General features: G+C 42.4%; 1 protein-coding gene across 1 annotated transcript; it reads right to left on the minus strand.

The window, feature by feature from the left end:
- Nucleotides 1–9: 9 nt before the first annotated feature.
- On the minus strand, nucleotides 10–20,725 carry LOC139651064 (ubiquitin carboxyl-terminal hydrolase 9X-like; the record flags this gene model as incomplete). Its single annotated transcript, XM_071527902.1, has 21 exons — nucleotides 20,319–20,725; nucleotides 15,293–15,567; nucleotides 13,546–13,691; nucleotides 13,353–13,432; nucleotides 12,791–12,903; nucleotides 10,032–10,250; nucleotides 7,804–7,919; nucleotides 7,401–7,652; nucleotides 7,089–7,224; nucleotides 6,813–6,965; nucleotides 6,549–6,653; nucleotides 6,148–6,354; nucleotides 5,895–6,031; nucleotides 5,311–5,349; nucleotides 4,119–4,252; nucleotides 3,883–3,973; nucleotides 3,362–3,475; nucleotides 3,008–3,236; nucleotides 1,111–1,206; nucleotides 639–850; nucleotides 10–24 (listed from the first exon to the last, which is right to left on the minus strand). Coding segments are annotated over exons 2-21 (2,702 nt in total), but the record flags the coding sequence as incomplete, so codon positions are not given.
- Nucleotides 20,726–21,187: the final 462 nt, after the last annotated feature.

Below are 21,187 nucleotides of genomic sequence, written 5' to 3' on the forward strand. Positions count from 1 at the left end.
GTGATGTGCTTCCCCCGGAAAGCCCTGCAAAAGAAAGGGAAGGATGAGAGGTGGTTTGAAAGAACCAGTCAAGACATGTGGCCCTTTGTAACTGACTGAGTAGGACATGGTACCAACACCGCCAGGGTTAGGAGTTCTATTCCTTGTGTAACTCATTGGGTAGAGCAAGGCACCAATACTGCCAGGTATTAAGGGTTCCATTTGTGGACATTCCCACTACAAATATGTGAATAAAAGGAAATGACCTCTTGTCTTGCTCTGGAGAAACTGGCATACACAGCCAGAAAGAAAACAAAGGCCATTCATGTTTGGAGCCCCTTTATGGAATTTGGAGAAAGCAGAAATGTACATGAATCGTAATGTGTGACCTGCCAGAAAGCTTACTGCATTGCCCTTATTTGGGCGGTGGGAGTGATTTTCATTTGATCTTGTTTTTTTAGTAAAAAAAACCCAATAAATATATTGTTTAAAAAAGGGCCTCCATTCCATCCACTTGGAGAAAAATGTATGCACTCCTGGTACTAGTTGGACGCTTTTGATAGAAGTATCCACCAAATGGCATATGATGTTAACATCTATTCATAATAAATGTAGTACTATGACATTGTGTCAGTGTGTCTTTCCACCTGTGAATGTACCTGGACATGGGCAGTATAGTCCTCTCTTCGTGGTAGTCGCTGTCACATTCATTGATGTACTCCTTGAGTACAGTGAGCACTCGAACCATGCGGATGGCCTCCTGCCGGGCACAGTTGATGCTGTCCTTATCGCCGTCCAACACGCACAAAGTGTCATAGGATGCTTTTAGACGGTCAAAACATGACTGGATGAAATCCTCGTGGATCTCCACCTGCAGGGCAAGGAAACAGATATACAGCATGAAGACAAGTACCTTGTGGTATCAAATACCTTGTGATATCGCCAAATGACTGGAGAGGAGATTTGATACAGAGTAGATACAGTTTGAAATGGCTGCTGTAAATGTTCCATCATTTGACAGAGAAAGAAATGGCCTGGCCAGGCAGGAGAGAGAAACTAGTTAGATAACAGAGCAATGGAAAACAAACAGATGAAGCTGTTGCTCTAACTGAGACAAATCACTCCCCGTACCTGATTGACTTGTAGTTTTGGTCCAAGGTTGGTGTAGATCTCTTTCAGCAGGTCTATGGCTCTGCTGGCAATGTCATCACTTCCTTGAATTACCACCTGGGAGGGAGGAAGAAATAGCAAGAATCAGTGTTTGCCCACGGCCCTCCCTATCATATTCAGAGCTGGAGCCTGCCTGTGTGCATGTACAGTATGTGTAGATCAGAAGCACTCCAGTCAGGTAGAGCTATGACTCATCATCCAGAGCCTCATCATTAGCCACTCAGAACACAAGAGGGAGCAAGGCACAAAACCATGTCAGGACCACTGGTTTTCCTATCACATTACACTGGTCGACAGCAAAACAACCCTTCGGCGGAGGGAAAATGATGAGACACTAGAGAGGTTAACAGACGAATAATATCAGAGGAATAAATTATTCCTAACCTCAGCTGCACTTGAGTATGTTAGGCATGAGTTTATTATATGCAAACAAGGTATTGAAACAAGGTAATGACTTTGAGCCAGCTTGAATTTTTGTTTTACCCTTATTTAACTAGGCAATATGATTAAGAATTTTGAACACACTCCTATTTAAAGCACGGTGGTGGTTTAGAGCATGGTTTAGAATGGTTTAGAATGGTATAGAATGCTTAGAGAATGGTTTCAGGGGAAGAGGGGATCTCACAAAAACACACACACTGCCCGGAACAACCACAGTCATACTTTTGGCCACTGAACAATTCCTCCGGCCACTGAACAACTCCTCCTCTGTTGGTGATGATTCAGTTCCTAGCTCAAGGCTATGTTGTCAAGGGTACGTTAGTGAAGGAAAGCAGAGCATCTTTTGTTCAAATCCCAATCAAGTTATGATGGATAACTCAGAGCAAGGAGTGTGATGAGAACCTAACCACTCACTGTAGCTAACCAAAGATTGGGAACAGAGGACAGGACACACAATGCAATCGGCCATGTTCAGTATTACAGCCCCCATATATCACCAATGTATTTCTGCAAATAGTATTACGGCAATGTATGTCATCAAAGCAAACAGCTTTGTGCCGCCCCCTATGTCCATCTCTCCCATACACATCTATCTATCCAACCTCCCTCGAGTCATGGGTATGACAGCATTTTGGCTTCCCGGCAAGTTATGAGAACAGTGTTCGTGCCATTGATAAAAAACAACAGTTTGCCAGGTATGCCATGTGCAAGTACCATATTCCAGTATCTACATACTTGTAGATACCACATGGAAATCAATCTAAGCGGGAACATTGACTCAGGCTATGCTTCCAGCTATTATAAATCAAACATTCAATCAAGTCTAGTCACGCCATGGAAATTACTAATGCAATAAAAGTGTTTATGGCATGAGACATGCGGCCGTATTCCATTGTGGAGAACACTGGATTTAAGCATAGAACCACATTATGAATTACGAAGCAGACCGCATTTCAGTACAAAAGGTGTTGCCCCAGCTGTATAATGATGGAAAAGCGAAAGTTACTGAGGGCCTGAGCACTGTAAAATTAATTTCCTTGGCAACTGATGCGTGGACATCTAGAGCAACACAGAGCTACATGACCATCACAGCACACTACATTAATGAAGATTGGGAAATAGCTGTCTCATTCGAAAGTGACTGAATAGTACACGCACGCTGTCATGAACCTATTAATGCCAGAAGTTTATGTGGCACTCAAGGTGACTACATAAAAACCTCCTCATTCAGAGGCAGCTGCAGGTAAATGCTGTCAGTTGTCGAGGCATTGAATTTTGTGTCTTGTAGAAATTTTATGAAGGCAAAAATTTTATGAAAACAAAAAAACAACTTGCAAAATAGTTGAAAGGCACTTTCTGGAATTGTTTTGGTAAAATGTCTGTGTGAATGCGCTTATGTGGCAACCAATCTGCTCACCCTCCAGAGGTAGTCCAGGCCTATTAGCTCCAGGTCATCCATCATGTAGGCCCTGCGCTTGGCTACCAGCTTGCCCTCCCTGCAGTTGACGGCCTTGAAGAATCTCTCAAAGCACTTCATGCCATTCTCCGTCAGTAGAGATGGGTCTAACTGTAGAACGTTGTTCTCAAAAAAGTCCTTGTTGATGTCCGGGTCCAGGTCTGGCTCATCACCCATCAGCTTGGAGTACCTGTTGGGACCAAGAAAGTAACACACAACATTTAGGACAAAAAGGTTCACTGAACTGATTAATTGAGGGTGTAAGGCAGCAAACGCAAGCAAGAGGAAAGGATAGATGGTCAAACCGGACAGTACCATTTGAAGCAGGCCTCACGGTCACAGAGAAATACGGCATTCTCAGCCAGACACTTCCAGATCTGCTTGGCCTGCGGGGCACACAGCCACAGCTGGCCATCCTTTAGCAGAAACCTGATTTAAAAAAAATTTTAAAAGAAAAAGAAAAAAAAGACACATTAAGTAACCATCGCACTACCAGTATTTAGTGTATTTGTAGGGCTTGTTTTGCATACAAACTGACTGAAAATTGTCTTTGGATGGGCATAATAGTAATCATATGGGGGTAGTAGTAATGGACTGACAGTGTTTTAATATTAGTGTTTTTATCCTCATGTCACTCAAAATATGGCAAGGTTTAAAAGGCTACAACTGCACAGAATTAGCATTCATAATAATTAAGGTTTTTATTTTTATTTAGTTTACTAAATGTTTTTCCATTCCTAGTTTTAGTAGTTTTCTCAGCTTTAAGTTGACTATAACACCTTTGCTTAACTGGATGCATTTGAATGTGAGACATTTGAATGTCAGACATGCTGTACCTCAGGAAGTTGAGCCGTTCCTGTACTTCCTGGACATGGCTGTAGCGGCTCCCTGGCCTCACCGTCTGGGGGTCAAACTCAGCCTGTTCTGCTGTAGAAGCAAACAGACGCATATGACTAGTCAGACAGACTGCATACAGCGCATAGCCCTGATTCAACTACCTATGACAGAATTCGGGGTGCATCTTGAAATGTTGAAGTGATATGGGGTGCCGTTTCTGGTGCTGGCGGTGTACCTTTGGAGAACTGCCTCATGGTCTCCATGTACGCAGAGAGGTTCTCAGCCACCAAGGTGACCAGAGCGTGGTTATGCTGCAGCTGGTTGATCAGGTCGTGGCGATAGAACACGTGAGGACTCCTCTGGGTTTGACTGGAGAGAGAACAGCAGAGGGGTGGTGGATGTAGAGGTGGACAAAAGCAGACATTAAAAGAACAAGGACAAATCAACAATGAACTGAGTGAAATTGACATTACTTACAATTGGTTGTAATTTCTGATAGAAAAAAAAACAGGTGTGACTGATTTCTTATTTGTCTATAATTGGGACATGAAGAAAGCAGCTTGTGATATCCCATATTTGTGTGTATGTGTGTGTGTGTGTGTGTGTGTGTGTGTGTGTGCGCAGCATGTCTAGCAGAATAGCCAGAAGAATTTCAGTCATACATCAATAAAGGCCATTTCCTGCCTTGTTTCCAAGTGAAATTCATTTTTTTTTGGCTTGAGAATAGTCTAAGAACCAAATGAAACTGGAATTCATGATCTAGTTTTTGTAGCCACCACAACAATGACAGCCATATGTGCAGCTACAACATACAGATGCAGAATTTGTAGTCAAATCACTTTAAATGACCAATGACAATTAGTTCTATGCTAAAAGATGAGTTGGCTCAATTTTATTAAAATGTTGTAGTTACGCCTATGAGTCTAGTTCATTTAGTATTAGCAGTGGCTACATTGTGCTGATTGCAGTATTATCAGACAACTGTAAAATACATTCTAATGTCACCTGGTACTTGGACTATTTCTCCCAAGCCAAACACCCATATGCATATCACATGGAAAAACAATCTTTTAAACTGTGGAGTTAGAAAAATGTTAATAAGCGTGCCCAAGGCATGAAATGCCCCCTATTTTTGCACTCAGTGATTGGAGCTGAAAGGAGCTGGCATCAAGGAGAGTGAGGCTCCATCTCAAAGACTCTTCACTCAGTACGGTGCACCTGTCCAAATCAATGGATTATGCGTGCACTACATGAGGAATCAGGGTCATTTGAGATGAAACCTAAGAAAGAATTGCTAAAGCAGATTCATGACAGGGGTTTGCATTATATATATATATATATATGTTGTAAAAAATATCTCAAAAGAAAAAATTAGACTTGACATAACTTAGAAATAGGTATAACCCTGAAATTAGCTCTCAACTTACCCCATTAAATTCGTTTGTTTGTTAATTGGCATTTTCTTTCTGAAAAACAACAGGCATGTATGCTACATATTTGCTACATTCACTAGAAAAAAACACTAGCTCAATCCAAATCAAAATGATCTATGATGCACTGAGATGTCATCTTGGGTTGGTGTGCATGGTAAAACTGGATGGCAAGGCCATTCAGAAAGACTGTTGACAAAAATGCTACTTTATGAACAGTTGGCATGCCTCAGCTCCTTTGCAAATGTGATTAAAATGCCAGTGACAACAGTGGGTCAAATATTTGAAAAATGAAGGTTTTGCTGCTTTTTCTGAGCGTGCACAAACATTATGTGCAAAAACATGGCATTTTGACCTACACACAAAATGGGTACTATACAGAATAGAACATTTTACAGCAATAGCAAGTAAATAATTCAAACTTACCAACATAATAATAATCCCCATCTTACACATTGTATTCCTATCAACACCACTAGATCCTCCAATGTAGTGTACATCTCCATTCAGTCCTTCTACATCTCCTTTAGCAATCTCTGCATCTAGCGGTAAAATCAACTAGCTTTCTATCGTGATATTACCTAAGGTTCTGAGGGGCTTCTCCAAACAGGCTACAGATCTCTCTGATCTGCTTCAGGGCAGGGATCACCCATTTGTCGTTGGTTCGTAGCTCCTCTATGAAGCGATCTATCCACTGGATCTTCTGTGTGTCTCTGTCCTGCGAGTGACCATGAACAGACATTGTCAGTGTATTTGAATGCAGCCCTCTCTGTTCATCACCCCTCCATGTCAGTCCTCTTCAAACATACACACCAGCAACACCCCAACACGTACCTGTGAGCAGCTGTAATCCAGTATCTTGATATGAGCGCTAAGAGCCTGGTCCATGATGTCTACAGGCACATCGTCGCTGTGCGCCAGGTTCCACAGCAGGTTGAGGACCTTGTGGGCCATTACCCCGTCCTTATCGTCCTCAGCCAGGCGCCGGATCAGCTCCAGCAGTTTCTCGCGCTGCTTCTTGCTGGCATTGGTCCAGCTCGCCTGCATCAGGAGAACAACCAAGTCCAGAGGTCAGAGTAGTAGACACGAGTTTGTGGTATATTACATTATGACTGCACTGTGAATGGCACTGGGAAGTGACCAGAACCCACAGCCAACGTCTACTGTGTACACAACAATGGCATCTAAAACCCTTCATAATCTATGATTCAGTGTGTAATACGGTGCCTACTTACCTTGAAGCAGTCAAAGAGGTGGTCAAGCTGCTCAGGTGAGAAGTCCCATGCCAGCTTGGCCAGCAGGTCATGGACATTCTTCACAATGGCCTCATGCTTACCAGCCTGCAGTTGGACAGAGACGACAACCCCACTGCTGGGTTAACACCACATCTGACTCTTATCCTGCCTCAACAAAACTGGAACAGCCTCAGACTCTGGTGCAGTGGTTTTAAGGAGATGACTGCATGGAAAAACCTCAACCAAGAGATGTTCATATTGTACCTGCGCAGCCCAGATGTTGTCCAGATCCTGCATGGTAAGCGCTTTTTCCTTGATGACGAAGCGAAGGATCTTCTCCAGTTTTTCGACATACTGTGGCTGGTGCAGACTGTCCCTCAACACAATGGACAGGATGTGGTTCTGCTGGATCCACTCCTGAGATAGGACAGGGGTACACAGAAAGGAGAATTGGGTTGTGGTTGAGAAAAATGGGTGAAGAGACAAAGAGCACCATTTTGAGCCAATTAAAGTAGAAGAGGGGCAGACAGGTCAGCTTACTGCCATGCGCTCTGCGGTCAGCCACTCCTCCTCTTCCGGGTTATGCCGATGAGTGTAGTAGGACACGCTGGAGATCACCTTGTTTACTTCATTTAGTGCATTCATTTTGCCATTAAAAGAGGAAATTTGCAATAACCTGGGGATGAAAATACACAGCTCATTCAATTATTCAACTAACTTGTCTTTAGATCAACACTAATAAAGTGACAAATGTTTTCCTTCAGTGTATGATGGAAAATTGCAATCAAAAGGTTTACAAAAACTTTAATCTACTGAATAGGCTTTACATAAGGACATTTGGTTGATACTCACCTAAGAATCATTTTTAACCTAAAAATCTCTAAATTCTTAACCGTCTCCTCCTGCCCTGGGACACGAGAAGCCAGGTTCTTCAGGGACTTGATTATCATGGACAGTGCGTCGTTTTTGGCTTCATTCTTGGCCTCTTTCTTCAGCTCCTCATCTGTGAGATTCTCTAGAAACTGGGGAACCATCTCGATGACTGGGAGGAAGTACTTCTTCACCGTGTGCAATGTGAGGAACTCGTAACACTGGCCAAAAGGCCTGTAAAGGCACAAAACACACAGTCAGACAAGATGGACTTGTAAAGACAAAGCCATTATACAGAGAGCACTCTGCTACCCCATAAAATGTTCAGTAAAGCACTTTGACATGGTGTACAATGTTGTGCAGCTCTATTGTCTAATAGTCTTACTTGATAAGTGCAGCGATGATCTGGACGTTCAGTGCTTGGCCACTCATGAAGCGATCGTGCAGCATTTGAAACCCGTTTAACGTGCCAAATTTGTTTATTAAGTCCACCAACCAGCCCTGTGAATAGGAAAACAAGAGAGCAGAAAACAAATTAAAGACACAGTTACCCTTCATCTGCTAACTGAGAGTTGGTTTTACAATATGCCTTGTCCTCAATTTCCATTAGAAGACATTTTATGGCGCAGGACTTGAGATTATTCATGCCTAGGAAAATGGCCTAGTGCATATACAAAAAACATGGGTTTCAGTCAGAAAGTGTAGCATGAGAAACATGACAACAGATTAACTTCTTCCCCACCCTCTGGTGTTATGTATATTGGTGGCATTAGCACATAATTTGGTGGCAGCAATATTCAGTCTTGAGACAAAGATTCATGTTTCCAGTTAAAGCATCGCTATGATAAGAATGAGTCATTTTACTGTACTGATTTGAAGGTATACAATTTAGTGAAAAACACAACAGGGAAATCCATAATAGCTCAAATACTTCAAAACACTACTAGGTTTGCCTACAAACTAGGTTTGCCTAGTCAGGCTAGAGAGCTTAAGAACTGAAGAATATCTCAAACAATGAGTTAAATTATTTTCTATCAACTGGACTGCACACAGAACCAAAGCAGTTCTATATGACAGATAAACTAGTGAACCATTTCCTATTCAGGTTACAATATCACTCCCACTCAAGCTAACCAAATCATATAATTGATAATACTACTGACAAATAGTTAGGCTTTGTAAGAAAAACAAGCTAAAAGGCAGACTAAAACGGAATGGCTGCAGGCCTGTTAAGTGAGGCACTCCACTGCACTTCCCTCACATCCATCTTGTTTCCAATCCAATTCATTCTCTATTTAGTTTCAAGCTTTGTTCAAATCTTCACCAGGATAGTCCATAATGAATATGCAGGACTATACATTTAGAAGCAGATTAATTAACAGACCGCATAAGTACTCAAAAGTATTAAACGATGCAAAAAGTGTTTTTCCCCTGAAGATTTCATGTTGTAGATATCACTCCGTTTCATTTTTAAATGGGAAATTACCATTTTCCTGCATTTGTGTTCCTAATTACATGCCTGAAAAACAACTTAAGTAAATGTTTTTTCTCCTTCCCACAATCAATTTATCTAATAGTTAATTTTATGTGTGACCAGATTGGATTGCATTCATGCGTTTACAGGGAACTTGACTGTGAATTGAGAAAGATCTAGGACATTGAGGAAGAGATCTGAGAAATAGGTAGAAGGAGAGACACTGCAAACAGCTCTGCCAGGAGGACAAATACAAACTGTTTCTTAATTTGAATCCAGGGCAAGACTGGCTAGATTTTAACACCAGTCAAAAAAGAGCAAAATCTGACTAAATGGTTGCACAGTGAAGCCCTAAGTAGTACTGGGCCCAGTGCCAACAGAGGCAGACAGGCAAGCAATGCTGCAGTACTGTTCATATTGACCCCATGCCCACGCTGCATTCATAACGCTTTTATTGTAAAACTCCTATTCTCTCGTGTTGCCTCCTTCCCTTTTAAACATTCAACATTCTGACACAAGCACTAAGTGTTTGTGTTGTGGACTTTTATTTGATTTCTATATTTTTCTTTATCAATCCAGTGCACAGAGGGATTTCTCTTTGTCTCACTGGGGCCCTTAGGGTAAGGCCAGACTAAAGCTTCACTCTCTGTGGATTCAGTCCAAGAGGAAGAAAGACTGGCTTCTGGAGGAAGAAAAGAGCCCATTTTCTGCATAGTCGTTCCTATGGCAATAGCGGAGGAATTAAAATGCTCTAACCCGTATAGGATCCAAAGATGATGTTTTATCTTCTACAAGCCTAAATATGTAGGCCTTCTTATACATAGAGACATTTGCAAAAATATCACCTCACATCTACAATCTAGATTAAAGATTTGTTTCAAGTCTTTCATCTGATCACAGGAGATCACAGAGTTTAAAACAGTAGGATTGAGGGTCATATAGACTACACAGAGATGTGACCAATTAAAAAACAAATGGAAATAATAATTTAAAAAAAACGGAAAAGAGGAAAGAGTGGTGTTGTGTCCAAAACCACTGAATTCCTAGTAAAATTCCTGGGGGGTAAAAAGCCTGTTCAACATTGTGTCAAGCAACAGGTACAATTTTCAACATTGTCAACTGTTGCAGCAGTAATTCACCTTGGGTGAGCGAGGGTCCGGGGGGCGGGCGAAGAGCTCGTCGTCGGCCAGTTGGGCCCCGGCAGGGACGGTCTCAGAGGGCCGTGTGCCGTTGTAGATGTGGAACTTGCAGTGGGGGTTGGTGGCCATGGCCAGCAGCTCCAGTAGAGGGAACCAGTCCTGAGAGAGCTTGGCCACACACAGCTCCACCAGCCGGTGTGTGTTGTTGATGATACACCTCTGTGGAAGGAGGGTTGAGGGGAGGGAGAAAACAGCAGCATGTTAACCATTACACTGAAGTAGTGCAGTGCCTGTTTGCGCCGCTGCTGCACAGAGCGCTGTTCGCCCCGCCCCGCTGCTGCACAGAGCGCTGTCCGCTTGTTTATTCAAAGTTTATTAATATTGAACGTGTCACGTGCCCAAATTCCTGCAATTCCTTGGGTCCCCAGCAATACACCCGCCAAGTGTTAAGTCGATCGGATGAACGGTTCTTGAGATATGCGACAGACACACAGACAGACAGACAGGGTATGGTTTCGTATTTTTCCGATACCGGTGCTAAAACGATACTTTTAAAACGGTACCGGTGCCTAAACCGATACTTTTTTTTTATTTAAAGCAAAAAAACCAAAACGTTTTTTTTATTGCAAACACAAAGAAATTCAACAATATATTAACAAATAAATAATAAATAAAACCTAAGTCAACTACAATAATTTAAGAGCAAAAGAAATACCAAGTGCTAACTTCTAGACTTCTACAAATTCTTTTACTTAAACAGTTCTTTTGCCCAAATAAAACCATGTCTGCTTCTCTGGCAAAATATGACTCCTCTCCTGACATCATCAACATTTGCTACTTATTGTGACATTCTAGTTATTAAAAGTTTTTTTTATGGACTAAACCCATTTGTCCTTAATTACTTTTCATATACTTTTCATGTGTCACATGTTAACAAATAACTGACAGTTTGTATGAACCCGACGTTATCGGTAGTGAAAACTTTTACGACCCGCCCCTTTTATCTGATTGGCTAAGCGACCATAATGTGACATTGACGAGCACCCCTGCTGTTTGGCTCTCAACCAAAAGTTGGAAGGCGAGTCGCACTGGAGAGGAAAGCGGCGGCGCGTCATACAGAGGAATACAGAGGATTTCAAGCGGCGCACTCCAAACGATAATGTTAGTGAAGGCGCGTGTGGCCGTTTCGGAGCACCAGAGGGCAGATATTTCAATCGGCAGCTTGGGCATGGCACTTAAATGAGGCACCGAAATCTGCGTTGCAATTTGGTCCGGAAGGTACCAGTCGTAAAGGAACCGGTGCCATAGTGATACCGGGTTTCGGTACCCAACCGTACTAATGAGTGGTGTCTGAGATATCATACATGCCAAATGGACGAATGAACAATGCAGTGTCACCTGTTGGGCCCATCAGTGTGATTTTGAAAATGCCACAACACAGTGGTGAAATAAATCATTCCCTGGCTTTGTCAAAATCTGATCAATGGTGCCTGAGATTTCATCGTGTAGTACAAAAAAATGCACCACACAAATATAATTAACTAACTCTAGGTTTTATTCTATGGCACATTCAAGTTAACTGATAAAATCTAGCAAACAGCCTACAACCAAAATATACAACTGAGGAACAAAAACGTTTAACCAGACATCTCTTTACAGCCACGTGTACACGGTGTTCCCTTTCCTCCTTATGTATGGTCCACAGATCTGAAGGAACAAGATAGGAGTAACCAATATGGTACTGACTAAGCTTTCCAGGGAGGCTCGCGGAGACTTCAGACATATAGCTTACAACTATCCGGTTCCTTCCAAAACACTTTTTTGGGTGACTAATGAGAAGAATCAGCGCAGCTGTGGAACACAAAGTAGATAATGCATCTGAAATGCACAACCTTGTGTCATATCTCAAAATAAGATTAGATCAAAATTTAAACCTTAGATCAAAATTTAAACCATCAGTTCAAATAAGGGCGACAAGATGAAAGAAACAAAGATATTTTAGTTCCTTTATGTCCTTGTTTTACTCGCTGCTTTACTGTGAAAAGGTTCTACAGATCAATCTCCTGAAGTTACCACAACAGCCAACCTTGACTACTTTCAGCAAAAAGATCATTGATCACCCCTGGCATTGCCTCCTTCCTTCAGCTCTAAGAAAGCCAAATAGAAAACTCAATTTGCAGGCAAGAGTCAGGCTTGACCAACAAATACATCCACTGACAAAACAGTCAAAGAAGTCGCCAATGCAAAGAATGGATAAGACTATGAAGAAGACAATGCTGAGCTCCATTATACACCTATATTCTAGGACACTGAGGTTTCATTTTTTCGATTTCAGGTGTGTCAAGTCACACCACCTGACAATCAAATAAAATTCTTTCAACTCCCAAGATACACTTTGATCCCTTCCAATGGAGCCATGTAGAGTAGATGTTGTGCTCTATGGGAAATGAAACTGGGTCAAATTCCAAAGACTGTGATCCTTCAACAGAGCAGAATTTTTACCTCTAAAATGTAGCCTTTATGAAAATAGCTACAATACATTTAGGTTCACAGCCATCATATTTTCTTCCGCAAGAATTGAGCAATGAATGGACAGAAATATCAAGTTTCAAACATATTTTGGGTCGATTCTTTTCCTTCAAGGGATTAAATGCTTCCTCAAAAGCCCAAGGTGGTAGACTGTTATTTTGGTTCCTTAGCATACAGAAACTAGTGTTCCTCAAAGTACCAAACTGTGGAGGTGAAATGAAGAAACTCACATGAATCTCAAACTTCCAGCCACTGACTGCCTCGTCTGTCAGGATCTTAGTGAAGGAGATGGTCAGACCATCTCGGAAAAACCTCTGGCACGCCTCACATTTAACATCCAGTCCTGCAAAGGAAAGAGACTATTCAGCGATGCCATTCAGCGATGCCAACAACTTGTATACTCCATCTTGCTCTAGAGTCATTTATATTTGTTTCAGTTTCATAAAGTGGGTAGTACTGGGTACATAACTAAAACTCCAAGAATATGCCACAGGGTGTTGGGATTATGAAAGTAACCCATGAAGAGTTTTTTCCAAATATTTCACTGTCAATTGAATTGTGATCATGACCATCAGCACTACATTAATTAGCCCCTCTGAGTTGCTTCCCATTGGCATGTGTGATCAATTTCCCTCATCACTTTTGATGCATAACTTCACAATCTAATGGAGAAATTATTCTTGGATATTGCAAGAGAAGCCACTAATTAGACCAAATGGAAGCACAGAGAGGGGCATAAATCCAACACATAGTATCTTTAAGGAAACACAAGAGCTTTCTTTCCATTCCTACCTCTTTTACTAAGATCTATAGCAGCTTCCAGGAGGACTTCCAACTCTCCCTTTGGCAAAACTGGAACAACCCAACGGGGCCTAGGGGAGGAAACAAACATCCACATGAATGCAGAGAAAGACACACACTGGCATGCAAAAGACACTTTAATTACAGTGGTGGATCGCATTTGTGTCAGAGCGTGTGTATATACCTGTTGATCATGTCATCCAGTTTGGCCAGGTCAGTGTGAGGGAAGGCTGGCTCCTCCTCCTCCAGCTGAGGAGGCCCATCCCCCTGGCCCTGCTCATCTGGTGGGCTCACTGGAGAGTTCTCATTGGATGAATTAGGAGACGATGTCTGGAATAACCATAGACAATCAGAAGTGCACACTGGTCTCTGTGGCCATTTTAATGTTTGTGTGTGTGTGTGTGCGCGTGCATGTGACGGTTGTTATACAACTAAACCATACAATATTATGTCAGACCAAGTTTCACAATACCAAGTACCACAAAACCAAAAAATTATCAAATAATAATGCCAAAATTTGACCAGATTCAACGCTTCAGAATTCTTATTGTCACAGATATGCAATAAGTGTTTGACATCACAAAAATACAGCAATATTGAGCTGTCATGCAACCTCTGTGTGTGTGTGTGTGTGTGTGTGTGTGTGTGTGTGTGTGTGTGTGTGTGTGTGTGTGTGTGTGTGTGTGTGTGTGTGTGTGTGTGTGTGTGTGTGTGTGTGTGTGTGTGTGTGCGCGCGCGCGCGCAGACATCTCTCCAGAAAGGTCATTAAACAAAGCCATCAAGTCATCATAGTCCTAGCATTATTTGGCATACCAAGTAATATTCTTTTCATCCTTATCTCCCTAGAGGAGACTGAGACAGCACACAGCAAAGTGTGTGTGGGTTGACGTGCTCGTGTTAGGAAGTATAAATGTGGTGGTGTGTGGGTGTATGTATGTTGGGGTGCTGTCAATAGATCTCTTGGAGGGAAGAGAGTGACAGACAGAAAGAAAGACAGAGAGAGAGAGATAATGTGCATCTCTGAGTATGTGTGTTTAAGCACCAGTGTGCCCATTCTTTTCTTGATTCCTTGCTTGAGTTAATGACTGTGTATGAGCAACAGTAGTGGCGTTAGCAGTTGTGTGTGTGAGTGAGAGTAAGAGAGAAAGAGATAGAGAGAGACAGAGAGAGCGAGAGAGTGAGAGGCATAACTTGAGAAATGTGAAATGTGGGGGTGTGTGGAGAAGGCTCCTTCTGCTTGGCTGACCTACATAGGCAGCTTGCCTCTCACGTCTCAGCACTGCTCATCTCTAACCAACAGAGGCCTGCACATGCACACCCACAAAGACACACACACACACACACCCTTTATCCATCACTCAGGAGGCTCTGTTCATTGATGCCTCGCCTTCACACACTCTCTCTCTCTTTTCCGCTCCCTCCCTCCCTTTTCCTCCCCTTGGGCATCTGTGTGTGGTTAGGTATGAGCACTAGCTGTTGAATGAAAAAAACAAAACAAAAAAAAAAAAGAAAACAACTGCTGCAGTGTCTGGACTCCCGCAGAGAGAGACATAAAGACACACACCATTCCTTCTCCTATCTCTACAAGTTAATTTAATTACATGTGTATATTGCTGCTGGGGTGCTGATGGCATTGTTCTGTGACCACTGATGCAGTAACAAGCTGTAATGCACAGGCATATAAAATAGGAATAGGAAGAGAGAATAGGGAGTTTGATGAAAGCAGTAGCCAGCAGAGAAGGAAAAAGATCAGAAATACTGAGTATGAAGGACAAATAGGGTGGGGGTACTGAGGACACAAAGGGAGATGAGCGGGTGAAGATGAATAGCCCAGACAGACAGTGCAGTTGGCAGAGTGATGGAGCCAGAAGACAGAAAGGAGAGCAAGGAAAGGTCTAACGTTGAGTATGGGCTGGCAAGATGATGCTGACCTGGTTCTGTGGCAGTGGGGGCTGGCTCTGGGCATCGGGTGCCTGGCCCTGGCCCTGGCCCTGACTGTCATTGCCCCCCACCGGAGAGCCACGCGTGGTGGCTGTCATGCTCGCCACAGGGCAGATCTTGGCAATCTTGGCCTCTTAGGGAGCGCTGGCCAGGAGGAAAATCACAGCCGCCTCAGCCGTAGAGCAGAGGGATGAGAGCCCGAACACGAGAGAGAGGGACACAAGCACCTGGAGATCTGGATGGGCCGCTGAGACCATTGCATAACCTGGAGCAGGGAAGAGGGGTAAAGGTCAGCATTATCAGTTTATGTGCAACACACAAGCGGAACAGGCTAACAGATGGATATCACCTTGGGGCAAGTCACCTCAGTGCTGAAAACTACAATATAAATCAGCTAACTCTGAAAGCTGGTCTGTGCTTGGTCATTTACTATATTCTCTCAGCAACTACCTGCCAAGTGTCTGTGTTCAGTGAACAACTGGATGTGTTGTGGATTGTGTGCAGAGGTGAGAGTGATAAGGATTACCACCCTGATAACAAGACACTCTGGAAGAGTCTCCAAAACCTGTCCCACTGTCTTTGGAAAGCTGACTCTGGGCCGATTCCCATCAGATCAGCTGGAGAACTTGGCACAGCTTGACTAAATGTCAGTATGACGACCAGTGAAACATGATATAGTCTGCCAATTCAGCACTTGGCAGTGGTACCTGACTGTCTAATCAACAACACATCCTGTACATAAATACATGCTTTTTTAAAAGGCAGCCATAGTCAATGTCATATGGCCTAAAAGTGAGTCATAGCTCTGCTTCGATTACAAATTCCATTCAAATACCTCCAGTGAGCAAATAACAAGCTTATTTGGAGGAATAACCCTGATAGCAATGAAAGTAAGACGTAACAAAATGTTGTCATTCAAATGGAAAGAATCCCCTCTTTCAGTACAGAGGCTGGCAGTAGCCGTGCTACAGACCAGTTAGGCAATGAATGGTGCACCTTATAACCTCAAAATGTGGTGCCCTAATAGCTGCTTGCATTTCATATATTTCTGCTCAAAGAGACACCTTGGAAAAAAGTCTTATGGAACAACTGTAATTTTTCCTTGCAGGATGTTTTGAATACCTGCAACATATTGAAATTTGAAAAATTCTTAGCTACATATCTCAAAGTAGCACTTGTATTTCCTCCCCACAAATTACAGGTATCAAAAAAATATTACATTTATTAGGTTCTTTTTTTTTTCCAGCCTTGCAGGGACTACTGCGCAAATTCAAATTCACAAACCATGCCTGCAGCTGTACCGTAGATGGACAGCAGTTACTGTGGCTGCTCAACGCAAAAAGCAGAGAAAAAGATGGCTCATAAGGAAGTGAGGATCTTTGCCATACTGCACCACTGAGCAAAACCTATTGAAATCCATACAATGTATGAGTTTGGAGTCTCAAATAATTTTTACAGTTTATGATCCAGACACCAGAGGTGCTGATGTAGTTAAGTTCCAGAGAGAGGGAGAGCTCTAAGATCTCACTCTCATCAGCATGACACACTACCACCTTTAGGCCGGCCACATCACCGATTAACAAGGCCTGCTATGACATTTGGGACTAATACATTAGCTGTATGCTTTCATATAGGCAGCAGAAAAGCTGTCTGATACTACTATATCAACAATAAATGATTCTTCATTATCTCCCAGTTCCCTCAGAGCTACAACAATAAGAAAAGAATTAAAAGACAATTGTGAAAAAACAACTCAGACATAAATGCAAATTCAATGTCACAGAACGGCAATTAATAAGTTGATCTCACGTATATCATTATATTATTATTATTCCACTGTCATATCAATCAACACCACACTGGTCATTACAGTCTTTCAGTCACTAAAATCAACATTGCCCATTTAGGCTATATGCTCTGCCTACTGTAATCTCTCCCTCTTCAAAAATTCCCGTCTGAATTGTCAATAAAATGTAAAAAATCAATCAGAAAAGAGAACACAGAGTCTCTATCACTGGAGCCCAATTCCACTCAAAAACTAACCTAGGCTGAGCTTCAATAAAAGTGAAGATCAATAATCAAACAAAAGCCTTTCTTCATTGGATAAGAAATCACAAATCTGCTGTCTAATTTTAATCCTCAAGATCAGACTCAAGCCAAGAAGCAGAGCAAAACGGGTGGGTAGCTCCTGCAATATACAGGAAACGTATGCAAGTAGACCAAATGTGAAAGCATTTAGTCTGGGTCAGAGTCAATGCTATTTTCTCAAGTTGAGGTGGAAAGGGGTGATGTCATTACACTGGACTTACACCAAATCCATAAACTCTGCCACAGCCATTCCAGTGATCACAATCGGTAAAGTGCAGGGCACCAAAAAGAGAAGGGACCATGATTTGATGATTTTCAAACAACATGGGGGATTTCCTGTAGTAACCATGGGATTGGTTGGCAAGGAAGCAGTGATTTTTCATCTCTTTCTTTTACACTTACAGACAGACCCCTTACCCCCCAACACACACACATCATGGATCAACCAGCAGTGTAGGTTTGGTATGCAGTTAAGTATGTAGGCATCTTGCTGATGTAGAGACATGCTGTCAATTCATAAAAAAATAGGAATCTTTCAAATGGAAAAATTACATCAAAGCCAAACAAAATGTCACCTAAAAGCATCAAGACATTCTCAGCCCTCTGCAACCAGCTGAAAGGTTTAGTGTCGTTGACAATCACAATATGCAGTCTGGCCCTTTGTAAAACCAAGCTCCAGAGGACACATGAGGCCATGAGCCATAATGATGAGCATTGTTTACCCCCCCCTCCCCCCTCCCCTCCCCACACACACACACAGTCTCTCCCTTCCTACCTCCCCATCAAAAAGCAGTCAGTCATCTGGCCAGGTTTACCATATCAACAAATGACTGTAAATAGGCTTACAAAAGCTAAATTAAAAGGGGAATATTTGATCCACTGTATACACAGAAATATAGGATACAAATGAAAATGTCCAAAACATTAAGGGTTTGTCATTCAAGTAAACACCTATCAAACCGTGACTGTGTCCAAATATAAATAACATCATTAAGAACCACAGCAGCTGCACGTCTGTTCTCCTAGAGGGGAATAGCGAAAGGCTAAGCGGACAGTCTCTTTTGCAAGTGTGTATGTGTATGTGTATGTAATATGGGTGTACTAACCTATAATAATTCGATTTTTGATGTGTAAACAACTACTTAGTGAGTAGCCAATCGTTTCTCAAGAGATGTGAGTGCGGTAGCATTAACAATTAAAACAGATATTGTGCTTTTATGTCATGTCACAGAGTTTATGCTTTAAGGGTAGTGAAACTAGTTTATTTCCTACTTTGCAGGTGGCCAATGATATCTGGTTCAGCATCAGCAATCGTGGTCACAATTGACATTAGAGCTAGCAGAGGCCAACTCTGGCCAATGACATTTACTGAGCTTAAGACGAAATGTCATAACATTGGACTGAGGTACTTAGCCAGTCACTGAAACTTTCCTGAACCATAAAAAGGTAACACTATGTTTAATGACCCGAGAAGGTACCTGAAGTGACATCTATACGGCAACTACTGTCACTAGTAAGACGGGCGCTGCTGCAACATAGGGGTGCAACTGCGGCCTTTTGGACTGAACCGGCTTTTAGGGGAAAATGTTATTACAATAAAGCTTCTGAGCGGAGCTAGACCACAGTCGGTCATCTACGTATGATAGCTTGGAGTGTCTTCAAAATAAGAAAATTGTCCTAACAGCTGCGCATAAAATAATATCTAATTGTAATATTACATAACTATCGTTGGAAGCTAGCGCCGTTAACTAACAGCTGGTGGTTTAGTTAGTTAATGTCTGCAACTAGCTGCGGCAGCTAATGTTAGCTTGCAAGGCGATCCGCCCAGACAGGAGAGTAGTGAAGGCCTTGTCGTCAAAAGCCCATTTCACCAACACACACACAGAGGCCTCTTCATTCGATCGGGCCTGCCATTATAGCTAGTTGCATAGCCAACGTTTGCTACATAATTGACACGCTTACGCACAAGAAAAGATTGATTAATAATTTAAAATCATTACCCATGTAACTTCATTTTGCCTGGCGTTATTGTTACCCAACTATGGCGCTGTAACGCCATTTGCAACGAGCATTGTCGTGCTAACGTTAGCGAGGAGCTAATGTTACCTAAAGAAACAGCGAACGTTAGCTAAGGTTAGCGTTAGCTTACGAGCGCATAAAAATCCCAAACTGCACCAAGTCATTATTTTGACATGTTGCTAGCCGATATGACTCGGCAAATAAATAGTTTGCTATCTATAAACGAAATATCAGTGGTTAAGTTGAACGTTAGTTTGCTACAATCTCGTCAGCTCGGTCAACAAACTAGCTAGCACAGATAACGTCAAACGTCTGTTAGTGACAGGGGGTTCGTCTATTTCCTGAAATTTAATTGACTGTTTGAGATGTAGCGTTAAAGTTATAGCTAAAACAAATTGAAAATACGATCTTGGAGGCCCGACTGATTAAATCTTCATTAAATTAATACAATTTTATTAGAGCTATCATGGATACAATGCAAATACGATTGAGTGGAAGATTGTACTCGATAACTAAATTTCGACAACTTGTAAACATGAAATGCTTAGTGGAATTCTTCCTTCTCAGTCTGTAGACGGTGTCTGTGACCATTTGCGGCTGACTACGGTTAGCTAACGCTAGCTTCAGTTTGTCAGCAGGGGAAGCTAACTGGGTCTGACTACCTGTAATGTTAAGACCATGAATTGCAGTTTAATCCAATCGACATCATGAGGCTAACATACATGTACAATATACGCTAGCTAACAGAAGAAACGCTGTCAACAACAGACTAACACAATTAAGTCAAATGCCGTAACGTTACCTGGCATCCACCACCAGCTGACGCCAATATTAGAGCTGTGATAGAGCTAGCAGTAGCCAGCTAACCATCAGCAGCCAGGCTACCGAGCTAGTTAGCTAACAACTCACCAGGAATTTGATAGGACTTCCCCCTCTATTCACGGGCTACGTCCAGCCTTGAACGATGGTGTCGTCGTATATTACATAAACGTGGCCTATATCGCTGACTGTTTCGCAGGAGACAAAACAGGATACCAGAAAGATCTAATTCCTACGGGTTTTTTCTCTGCTTTTGGGTGTTTTTCCTGCGTCACCGGCGCGGTTGCAGCCCCCCCAACTCTATGTAGTCCGATTTCTGGGGCTTGTCACTTCGGTCCCAGCAGTCAGTCACAACTTGAATCACTTCAACATGGCGGAAGCGCAGTCTGACACAAATGTTGCTCAGTAAAACAAGCCAGACGACTATCTGAACTCCAACGGTCAACGTTGTCTGTGAGCCAATTTGCACTACAACCGAGAACAGCTCAGCAAACGGAACACCAGCTGAACGGAACGGACAAAAAACCCTCACAATTATGATAACTGACTCCGGCTCCAGCAAGGATTTACAACTCCGTTATTTAATCCAAACCAGACGAGAAAGCCGAGCAAGGTGGAGCACTTGACATTACCGCCTCCTATCGCACGGGGTAGTAGTGAAATTGATAGTTGATTAGTGCATACATTAGGAAACTAACATTTCAGCTCCACCCAGGTGGCAGGGCGGCCTACTGGTTGGTTAGTTAAGTTAGTTAGTTAGTTAGTGTGACCAACTGACCCCCACAATAATCATGTGTCCTGAATAGTAAGTGACTAAAAGCTGAACCCCTACCTACTCAGCCATTGTAAGTTGCTCTGGATAAGAGTGTCAGCCAAATCCCTAAAATCTAAATGACCCATAAGCCACTTACAATGTACACTCTTTGCTAAATAGGGCCCCACCTAATATATATGTCCTT

This window comes from Centroberyx affinis, unplaced genomic scaffold (genome assembly GCF_046629955.1).
Source record: "Centroberyx affinis isolate AG114_WGS23_722 - 3 ecotype Tasmania unplaced genomic scaffold, CSIRO-AGI_Caff_v1 ptg001586l_1, whole genome shotgun sequence".
Classification (NCBI taxonomy): domain Eukaryota; kingdom Metazoa; phylum Chordata; class Actinopteri; order Beryciformes; family Berycidae; genus Centroberyx; species Centroberyx affinis.